Raw genomic sequence first — 11,409 nt, 5'->3', positions numbered from 1 at the left:
TAAACGTTGGCTAGGTAAGCGTCCTGTAGTAACCAACATTCCCACTTGTCCGACTGTTGCTGAGCAGTTTTTGGATATCAAACGGACCTCCTTGGAATCTCATCCATACATAACGAATTGATGTCACATAACACAATTCAGATCCATATCATAACATATCTATCTATATTTTTTTTAATAGATGATAGATATATATGTATGATAGATATATATGAACAGTAAGAACTAGCATTCTTATTGAGACTTGAACTCAGAAGGAAGAAAATAAATTTATGGATGGAATCAAATATGCAGTATTGACAGACAAAAGTATTCGGTTATTGGGGAAAAATAAATATACTTTTAATATCGAATCAAGAGCAACTAAGATAGGAATAAAGCTTTCGATCGAACTCTGTTTGGTATAATTTCTTTTCTCAAAAAGCTAATTGAAAAGGCTGTTTTGGGTAGTCTTTTGAATTTTAGTATTTTAGAGTTACAAAAAGCTTATTAACCAAACGACTAATAGTGGTCAAATAAGTCAAAATTGACTGATTATTTACCAAAATGGCCTTAATATTTTGGAGTTACAAAAAGCTTATTAACTCAAACACTTATATTAATTTTTTAACCAAGTCAAACAACTAATAATGGTCAATTAGGTCAAAATTAACTATAAGCTAATTATTACCAGAGAAAAATCTCGTTTTCAAACTAAACACTGTAATTTTAATAACCAAAATATAATGTTATAATTATATTACAACGACATCCAACCAAACCACCCGGAATTTAAATCCCACACTAATGATAAAACAAGAGTCACGGGTTGAATCAAATTCTCTCTTTCTGAGAGGTTTCCGTCTTGGAAAAGATTCCTCGTCTATACGGGAGTAATATTTTTTTATGCGAAATTAAATAGCCTTTTCTCAATTTACATTACACGAGGGCAGATTAGTCAAAAAGTTAGTCCAGCGGCTGTTACATTGCATTATGCATACATTAAATAATGAGGAGTCCAAATTCCACACAATTCCGGAAGGGTAAGACCGTAAATGTGCTCCGACATACGTGGCGTACTACTGCCCAACCCCCACCCCCGCGTATATATAACGGCCCTGGCTCTTGCAAATTCATCCGCTCATTCACGTCTCGTGAACCTCTGAGAAGCCATTCCTTTTCTAGAAAATTTCCCTCCCTTTTTCTAACCGCTTATTCCGCCTTCGAGAAAGCTCCGCCGCTAGGGTTACGATCTCGTTCTGCCGCTCTACATACGGAGCAGGAAGACGGTAATCATCTGCTGTTGTTACTCGTATTTGTAAGATTTGCATTTAGTGACGTGCATGTTGGTTGGATTGCCGATTGAGGTTTCTGTTAATTTTGATTTTCAGTTTTGATTGCTCAAAGGCTTTGATAGAGGAGGAGGATTAAACGACAGTTGATTGTTAACAGTTTCATATTCCATATTGATTTGTAAGTTGACGGTTCTTATTTTTCTAGCTTTAATTGTTCTTGCAGAGATGTGGAATTTGACTGCGTTAATGTATATTTTTTGGATGTCATTTATCAGTTTTCTTTATTTTGATATTGTTGTTTTTTTATAAATAGCATATATTGATTCGTAACATTATTTCTTTGTCGTTTTTAAGTTTGATGCTTTGCGTTTTATTTAATTTCTGGCCTGGTATATTTGCTCTGTCGAATTTATTCCTAAAATGGATTCTGTTTTGAAAATTGTAAAGATATTGGTCTTTGAAGTACAAATGCACGGTTTAGTGTTGATTGCAGCAGGTTCCTTCGTTCTAATATTAGATTCTTAGATTATTAGGAATGATTAATGAATCATTAGGCACTTCTTGTTAAATACTGTTTTGAGTTCAACTTGACTACTATAGGATAACTCCAATTGCATGCTTTTAAATGTTATCATTTTGTTATCCCTTAGTTTTTGCAATTTGTGGGAGGCTAGCATCTGAGCTTCTGGCAGAGCAGGATTGGTTTATGCTATGATTTTGTCCTGTACAATTGTTTGTGTTTAACCCTTTATTACGTTGAAACAATATTATGATCTGTTCTGATATACCTGTGCTGATTCCAACATGCAGGTGTAATGAACTGATGGAGTCTAAAGGTGGGAAAAAGAAGTCTAGCAGTAGTAAATCCTTGTTCTACGAGGCACCCCTTGGTTACACTGTAGAGGACGTTCGACCAAACGGAGGAATCAAGAAATTCAGATCTGCTGCTTACTCCAACGTGAGTTTACTTAAATGTTCTTCATTGTTTCCTTTGTCTGTGGTGGTTTCACTTTCACTTATAGATGATACATAATCCTCATCTATCTTCCTTTACTTATTTGCAGTGCGCTCGCAAACCATCCTGAGGTCCCCTGTGCTTCTTGATAACCACAATCAGTGGTTAAATTATAGTTAGTTAAAAGATATCATCTGCTCTCTCATACTTTCCTTCTTCACTCGTCCTCGCTATTCTCTCTTATAAAACAGCAAGCATTTTCTCTTTTGAAACAACAAAAACCTCTCTTTTGGAGCAACACAGATATCTCTGTGTTTGATTTAAGTCAAGATGGCCTTGTCAACCTCTGCAATTGGATTTGAAGGCTATGAAAAGAGGCTTGAGATCTCATTCTTTGAGGCTGGGATATTTTCTGACCCTGAAGGTCGGGGCCTCCGAGCTCTTTCTAAGGAGCAATTGGACAAAGTTCTTAAACCAGCTGAGTGCACTATTGTCTCATCATTATCAAACAATGAAGTTGATTCCTATGTTCTTTCTGAATCCAGCCTCTTTGTATACCCATACAAGATTATCATTAAAACTTGTGGCACTACAAAGCTGCTACTCTCTATCCCTCCCATCTTAGAGTTGGCCGATGGAATCAGCCTCAAAGTGAAATCTGTGAAATACACTCGTGGGAGTTTTAACTTTCCTGAGGTTCAGCCATATCCGCATCGTAATTTCTCTGAGGAAGTTGCCATTCTTGACAGTTACTTTGGTAAACTCGGTACAGGTAGCAAAGCCTATGTGATGGGTGGTGCTGGAAAACAGCAGCAATGGCATGTTTACTCTGCATCTGCTGAATCTGCAGAAAACACATCTCCCATCTGTACCTTGGAGATGTGCATGACTGGCTTGGACAAGAAGAGTGCATCTGTCTTTTTCAAGACACAATCTAGTTCTGCTGCTGTGATGACTGATGCTTCTGGCATTAGAAAAATTCTTCCTGGATCAGAGATATGTGATTTTGATTTCGAACCATGTGGATACTCAATGAATGCTGTTGAGGGAGGCGCAATTTCTACAATTCATGTGACCCCAGAAGATGGCTTCAGCTATGCAAGTTTTGAAGCCATGGGTTATGATTTCAAAGATGTGAACATGGATGCCCTTATCCAGAGAGTGTTGTCCTGCTTCCAACCTACTGAATTCTCTGTTGCTTTGCACTGTGACTCCATTGGAGAGAAGCTTGATTCTGTGTTCAAACTTGATGTGAAAGGATATGCCTGTGGAGAAAGGAGCTATGAAGGCCTTGACAAGGGAGGATCAATTATGTACTGTGGCTTCACTAGTACTGGTAGTTGTGGATCTCCGAGATCAACCCTGCTCTGCTGTTGGAGTGAAAACGAGGACGAGGAAGGAGAGAAGAAACACTTTTAATCAGATGATCTAGTTTTTCTTCTCTATTAGTATTTTTTATATTATCTACTTGCCTGTTGGGGAATAAAGATTCTGTTATGTGGAATCATTAGGGACAATCTAGTAGTCTATGTTATGTGGTTTAAGACATTTATCGTATTCGGAGTGCATTTGTTATTGTTGAACATGTTGTGATAGTAATAAACTTGTGCTTAAGTAATTTGTTTTTGGTGTTATTATCCGTATTCTGATTTTCTTTTAGCTTTTGGTTACTATTACTATTTTATTACGAATAAGTAAATAAATTACAAATCCTTTTCATGTGTTCACAAATAGACTAAGTACCTCTCTTCATTTTTATGCTTTTGATTTATGTAATGAGATTTAATCAATATATTTATAGTTTAGTTGTTCACTTTTATGTATTTATTAATATTATTAATTTACGAAGGTTGATTTACTTACAATTTAATTTTTTTAGTATATAATTAATTAAACACAAAATGTTATGTATTTTAAGATTATAAATTTTGTAGGAAAAAAAATCCTAATGCTGCCTCCCTTTTCTCTCTAAAACTAAACGCCTATTTACTGCTCAATTTCGACTTCTACCACCGACCTCTGGCCAGAGCTCTAATGGAGCTTTGAGCCAACGGTTTTGGTCACCTTCTACGTTTGTTCTCGCTCTTCTTCCGCCCCGACCACTGTCGCAGCTCCATCCGCCTCCGGCCACCGCCACAGATCTTCTTCTTCTGTTTTCTTTTCCTTTGAATAAAATAATAGATGTATGTATTGGGGTTTGTGTTGGTAGTCTTGAACTCCCAACCCTATTTTGACTTTACCCACTTTTTATTTTCTCTATTGTTGTGTTTTCCTCTCGTTACTTTCACGAGTATTTTTCCTCTCTGTACTTTCACGAGCTTTTCATTTTCATTAGCATAAATCGTTTAATTTGATTTTGACAAGTGTTGATCTTATCCTGGGCGAGCAAAAAAGAATTATGACGAAGACCCAGATCTTTGATGAAGCATTAAGTTCCCTGAAGGAACATACCTAATTATGAAACAGTCTGCGATTCAAGTTTTCTATAGCGTAGTTAGAAAAATTGTTTATATGTCTGACTATAAGAAATGGTTTACCATTTCATTGATTGTTGATGTAAACGTTTTATGTTATGAATTAATGGAATAGCTACATTTACCTTAAAAAAAAAACACAAAATGCTAAATTTAAATATTATAAGAAAACACAATGGATAATAATCAAGACACAGAGTATTTAATTTTTATTTATTTTGAAAGGAGAAAGTATTTAATTTGATTCACTACTAGTTCAAAAAATTGGCACGTCATTCTGAATATTAGGAAAAAAGTTTGAAGGATTTAGTCCCGTTAGAGGAGTTTAAACCACCATAGATCGGCAGTTCTGCTCAATTCTATCTTCTTTGGCGGTGGAAATACAATACACGGTTTCATAAATTAGACAAGTCACTAAATCACTTTAAAATTTAAATAGACCTGTAAAGGGAACAAAATCATCCAAGTAAAATTGGTACTCTATAATTCATAAAGGTCTAAACTTTCTTGCAGCTCTTAACTGCTGGGCACGCTTTTTGTCCTGCTCAAACTTACTTTGAAGCTCCATAATCTCTGCATTCAAAAGTGACGGCTGTGAGGAATTGTCATTAACTTTATAAAACCCAAACTTTAGCAACAGAGGGAGTGTGGTTGTATTAGACAATCTTTATAAATGAATGATCAACAAAGAGGATTCTGGATGCAGATATGACAAAATTGAATGGGTCTAATATTTTGACTGGTCATACCGTTTCTCTTTGCTTCCCGCTTTTGAAATCTGTAGAAATCTAGTCCAATGTCTTTTGTTTTCTTTTTGGCCATATTGTCAATTACAGCAGCCTGGGAAACAGAACCAACTGCAATTCCAGTTTCAGAATCTGTTGTCTTTTTTCTTCCCTTGTTATGTACCACAACCGTCCATCCATCTTCTGCAATACGGGCTTCTTTTTCCTTCCTTTCCTGTATGTCCCAAAAAAAAACTCATTTTAGAAGTGAAACTGGCTAGTGTGTTAAAGAAGAACATAACTGTTTGTAAGACATACCAAGAATATATACATATATAACAGACAATGATATCATTACGGTAAAACAACACTTCTGTCACAAGATATTTGCAGATATAACATAACAGCTATAATGTGTGCTAATATTATTCAGATTATTAACAAAATGCATATCACCACACTTCATAAAGTTCATTGCTCTCAATTTAAAAAAAAAAATTAAAATTAAAACAATGGTGCTCGTATGGCAGACAAAGTCAACAGACTATCAGACAGAAAAATACGCAACTATCTATTTCAAACAGTGTAGACTGTAGAAGGGGTGAAATGGCAAACATCCTTATTAATATATTCCTCAATAATTTTCTATGATCAATAATAGTAACAAATAACCAGGCAATGAGGAATCTATGAAGTACCCGTTCCCTTTCTGCTTCATAAGCAACTATATATTCATCAATCTTTTCTTGCAATATCTGCAACCCCGGTCTGCTCTGATAATATTCCGTAATCCATTCTACATGAAGAGGTACAAGGAAATCCATCAGAAGGAACTACAACATATACTACTCACGTTTTAACATGATGGTATTTCAGAATTAAATTCATCTTGGTAAGTAAACTCTTGTCCACCACAGCTAAGAAAAAGAAATTACTAACCTAGTGGAGAATGATACAACCAAAAAATCTAGATTCTAAAATCTAGAAATAAAAAATTTCAAGGAATTTAATTACTAATGGACAACAAATTGTGGGGAAGAAGCCACAGGATATGTGTCACACGACAAATTCTAGATTTCTACGAGGTTAACAATTTGTAGGACTAATAATTGGATACTGCTTAGCTAACTAACCCATAATTGCAACGTGGTATATGGACCCATAACATGATTGGGAAATTGGTAACTATGACAATATTAGTATTGATTTGCTTCTCAAACAAACTTGAAAATAAGATATATGGCAATCTAAACAAACATACTTCGCATTCCTTTAGAGGCATCTTCATCTCCAGAAGATAGTTCATACACATCTTCAGCTTCTCCACTTTTTCCCCGAAAATTCTCCTCTGCATTTGGATTGTGGCATGTTAGAATTCCTCCTTAAAAACCAATAAAATAATCTTATAATTTCTGATGATACTCATTTAGTCTAGCAGTAAAAAGTAAAGGGTAGGTCAAAGAAGGAAAACATGTGTGGCATTATCACCATAATTGCCTGTCAGAAAATTAACAAATTTTTTATTTTTTTTTTTTAAATGCTAAAAACCCATTTCCTTAGTTGGAATAATAATGTAACCATTAAAAACCAAAACAAACAAACAGACAACTTTTTTTTGCTACCATACCATTTTCTTGCTCAGGAGTGTTTTCAGCATCAATATAGGGCCTAGCAACTCCACCAGTTTTAGTTTTCTTCTCACTTTTTCTTTCCTTTCTTGATTTTCCCTTCTGGTTTTCTTCAACTTCATTTGCATCGCTGTCTGCTTCAGCCTTCTCACTTTTTCTTTTCTTTCTTGATTTTCCCTTCTGTTTCTCTTCAACTTCATTTGCATCACTGTCTGCTTCAGCCTTCTTCTCACTTTTTCTCTTCTTTCTTTTTGATTTGTCCTTGTTTTCTTCAATTTCATTTGCATCACTATCTTCTTGACAAAATCCACCTTCTATTTCATTAGGTTGATCAAGTATAACAGTTTCTTTTTCAGATGAGTCATCATTCTCTGTCTTCTTCTTATTCTTTAACGATCTTTTCTTTTTCTTTCCTCTGCCATTTGTCTCCATCTGATCTGTGTAAAGCCTCAGGTGTGAGTCCATAAAGAAAAAAATCATCATTTGATTCAAACAACAACAAATACCTGTGGAATAAGATAAATCAGATATATCTGCCTCATCCTTGCTTCTTTTCAACTCTACGTTCATTCTTTTATTCTTCTTTTTCTTTTCCTCCTTTTCTACTGGGAAAATTTCTTCTGTCAACAAGAAATCATATATTAACATCCCAAGTTGGTGAAATGTAAAGCATTAAGTACTGCATAAAAATACGAAAGGAAAAGGAAAAATAAGAGATTGCATGGAGTTATCTCATATGGCTGGTAGCTACCACCAACACACTAGACGATTGAGACGAATGGGAACTTTATTGCATCCATTATCCATGATTAGATGCTGTGATCATAAATCTGAAATCTAAGTAGATTAATTTATATTGTTAAATGTATTAGAATCCTCACTAGAAAAATCCCAAGTTCCCAAAATGCCCATGTATCTTTGTCTTCAGTTATCTTTCTTCCAAGGAGATTCAATATACTTTGTACCATTCTTAACCTCAGACTTTAACACATCAAACAAAGTTTTCTGCACAAACTTATGATGTTCATGAAAAGAAGAGTGGACTCACTTACACATATTGGATCTACCAAACTTACATATTGCATGGAAATCAATTAAAAGCATTAGTAGACACCACATAAAGGAAAATGTAAAGATAAAATTCAAGGAAAATTACCATTTTGGTTGGAGTTTTTCACCTCATGTTGCTCTTTGCTCCTATTCCTGTTCTTGTTCTTCCTCATCTTCTTTGAATCCCCTATTGCCATCTGCATTTTCTTACCTAGTGCAACAAAAGAAATCACCAGTTAAGCAAAGTGAATTCAAAACTAAGCCCTGCTATTCATGAACTTGATTTAATGTTTCAAAATGTCACCAATTCTTCAGCAATTTGAGAATCCTGAATCCTTATTTTTTTCATACAAAACTTACTTCATTGGTGTAGTCCAAAATGACATACTATGAAATCAGACAAGTAAAAGCATAAATCAGCAATGCATATATTGTATATATACACGTTTAGGTACTCAGTTAATTTCATCAAAATACTAAATTTGTTTTTTGAATTTATCAGCTTTGTAAATTCGTTGTATATGTTGTATAATGACACAGTTTTTTATTCTGATTAAGGACAAAAAAATGTATATTAATAAAAAATAATATGCACATGTTAATGATTTAAAGTAGAGCAAAAAAATGTGAGCACGGCTTTGTTCCTCATTTCCCCATATCTAACCTGTTGGTTTGTTATGAGGAACAATTCAAAACAGAGCACAAAAATGAGAAAAGTTAAAAGGACGCAATTGCAAACTTGCTTAAGTGGATTTTGATTGAACTGAAGAGGAACTTTACATATTCAATACCTGATCGGTTGCTTCAAACAGTGTTATCTTCACACAAACCTGGCCTTCGGATATAATCTAACATCTTCATTATTGATCAAACAGGCAATAAGGTAAATATGTATGAATAGTTAGGATAAGGTCAAATTTAAATACACAATTAATTTATAAATATAGTATCAAACATACAATTGTTTTTTTATAAACACATTGTAATCTGAGTTATTCTAACCTAAAAGCTCTTAAGTTATGTAAAGAAAAAATATTAAATTATCCTAAATATAAAGAGACAATCTGGGTCAATTTTTTTGATTGCTTTTATCTTGCCATTATTCATTAACAAGTATAATATTGATTTAATTTATGATGTAAGTTAGCGAAAATAATATATGTATAAATAGATATGAAAAGTTAGTATAGATTTTAGTTTAAATAAACAACAAATTTATAAATGAAGATCATAGTTAAAAAATATTTATAGCCACCATTTTGAAGCCAATCTATTACCCAACAGTAAAAGGGAAGAAATTCAAAAAGAGCAAAGTCTTCTGCATGCAATAACAGAACAAATTTACTGGGAAATGCAGAGTAGAAACTAGGAGTTAAACAAACTAAATGCAGAGTAAGTCATTGAAAGCTAGGAGTTAAACAAACTAAAAATAAATAAATATTTCGCTTATAAATTTTTGGGTTGAAAATTACACACAGATTCGTGCATGAAAGCGTTGGTGGCAGATAGCCGGCGACGCCGACGGCGGTGAACTGGAGACGGGGAGAGTTCGAGACTGAGAGAGGCGAGACAGAGGGGTAATAGGCGGAGAGAATGCGATGGGTTTGGGCGGCAGAGTGAATCGGTGTTAGGGTTAGGGTTAGATTAATAAATGTTCGTTTGGGTTTGGGGGTGAGGGCTGCAGAGAGAATGGGTGTTAGGGTGTTGTGTTTGGGTGTGTGCGTCTACATATATGTATATATATGGCTTAACATATGAGGTGTAATGTTTTGCAATTTTTATTTCTTTTTTAAACATAGGATAAAGATTGGACAATTAATTAATAAGATAAACAAGGATAAAAATTACTATTTACGTTTAAATTATTTTGTAAAAATGAATTTTTAAATTATTTTTTGAGCAATTATTAAAAGTTTAAATTTTATAAAATTTAATTTTTTGTATGATACAATATTTTAATTTTATTCGAATATATTATTCATTGTTCATATTAAAATTATCATAATATACTTAATTATAATCAATATAACTTTTGGAGATAGAGATAATGTACAATAGAATATATTTTAAAAATCTTTAAAATAAACAGTCGATTTAAAATATTGAATGAAATCATCAATATAAATTTCATAATTATATGTATACACACAGGCATACCTATTACCTATTTGAACCTCAAATGTCTCAACCTTTTGATCCGTGGTGACACACTAAAATTGTGATTCAACTACTTATAAAAAAAAAAATACTTTGTTACTTGACAATTGAATCCGATTTTGACTATTATTTTCATATCCGTAATAGTGCGAAAAGAAGGCCTGGCTCCAAGTTGTTCAAAAATAGTGATAGTGGCGTTGAGTTTCTCGACCCTTTGACTTAGGATTAGTCAGTTCATGATTTAATTTATTATTTTTAATAATTATCCTCCTTAAATTTCAATTTATATTTTAGTTATAAATATTTATGTTCATAATTTTATTATATCAAATAAACATAGTTATAAAATAACAAATTTTATAAATGAATAAACCCCATGTTTCTTTATTGTATATGAAATTTAATAACATTAATATATTTTAATAGCATGGGATAATTTTAATATTTCAAATTACAAAACTTTATTTTGTTATCTTACCACAATTAAATTAATTGACATATACGTTTTGACTTTTGTAGAAAATTTAGCTATATTGTCTGCTAATTAAATTTCTACAAAAGGTATTGAAGACACTGTAATGGAGCCGAGAATTCCATTTAAAAAGAAAAAAAAATCATATTTTGTATATGGACAGCAACCATCAGGGTTTATTTAAAGTTGTTAGTTCAAGCCAAAGTGGAAAGTACTCTTCTTCAACGACCAACATTGTCTACAAGTTTTGAATTTTAATAATTTGTAACTAAAATTTGTATATTTTAGTATTAATGTTTAGGCTTTTTGTAATATTTATATTGAATATATTTTAATGTATTTGCAATACATTAATTCAATTCATGTTTATATGAAGTTGTACATTTTTTAATGAATAGTAATATTATATAATTGTTTAATATTCCTTCAATGCATCACACGGATAACATACTAAGTTTCATTGTACATTGTTGCTTTTAGGTTTAGTAGTCCAATTGGATTAAATTAAAATATTAATATATAACTACTAACATTGTTTATCATGGAGTTTATCCAAGTGGTAACATACTAAGTTATAACTACTAACATTGTTTATCATAGAGTTTTTAATAATGTGTAATATTCAATTTACTTTTTATTAATTAATAATAAGTTTTGGTTTTTAATTTAAATTT

General features: G+C 32.8%; 2 protein-coding genes and 1 long non-coding RNA gene across 12 annotated transcripts; 2 read left to right on the top strand and 1 right to left on the bottom strand.

The window, feature by feature from the left end:
* Positions 1–938: 938 nt before the first annotated feature.
* On the top strand, positions 939–1,434 carry LOC116019544. The gene is made up of 2 exons (XR_004098730.1): positions 939–1,268; positions 1,371–1,434. It is a non-coding gene; the product is annotated as an uncharacterized LOC116019544 (long non-coding RNA).
* Positions 1,435–2,361: 927 nt separating this feature from the next.
* Positions 2,362–3,863, top strand: LOC116019543 (S-adenosylmethionine decarboxylase proenzyme). The gene has a single exon (XM_031259805.1). The coding sequence runs from the start codon at positions 2,560–2,562 to the stop codon at positions 3,646–3,648; it is 1,089 nt and encodes a 362-aa protein (XP_031115665.1). The 5' UTR covers positions 2,362–2,559; the 3' UTR covers positions 3,649–3,863.
* A 1,092-nt stretch (positions 3,864–4,955) lies between these two features.
* On the bottom strand, positions 4,956–9,812 carry LOC116019972 (transcriptional regulator ATRX homolog). Of its 10 annotated transcripts, none has more exons than XM_031260384.1 (9): positions 9,579–9,812; positions 8,887–8,961; positions 8,213–8,317; positions 7,563–7,676; positions 7,056–7,493; positions 6,690–6,809; positions 6,127–6,224; positions 5,453–5,663; positions 4,956–5,276 (listed from the first exon to the last, which is right to left on the bottom strand). In XM_031260384.1, exons 3-9 carry the CDS (start codon positions 8,307–8,309, stop codon positions 5,191–5,193), a joined length of 1,164 nt encoding a protein of 387 aa, XP_031116244.1. In that variant the 5' UTR covers positions 8,310–8,317; positions 8,887–8,961; positions 9,579–9,812; the 3' UTR covers positions 4,956–5,190. The 10 variants fall into 10 exon arrangements, with proteins under 10 accessions (XP_031116244.1, XP_031116242.1, XP_031116243.1 ...); XM_031260382.1 differs by having other exon boundaries at positions 8,898–8,961; XM_031260383.1 differs by having other exon boundaries at positions 9,583–9,812.
* Between the last annotated feature and the right edge of the window lie 1,597 nt (positions 9,813–11,409).

The sequence above is a fragment of the Ipomoea triloba genome, chromosome 5 (genome assembly GCF_003576645.1).
Source record: "Ipomoea triloba cultivar NCNSP0323 chromosome 5, ASM357664v1".
NCBI classification, from domain to species: domain Eukaryota; kingdom Viridiplantae; phylum Streptophyta; class Magnoliopsida; order Solanales; family Convolvulaceae; genus Ipomoea; species Ipomoea triloba.
The sequence above is the reverse complement of the archived record's forward strand: the minus strand, read 5'-3'. Positions and strand labels throughout refer to the sequence as shown.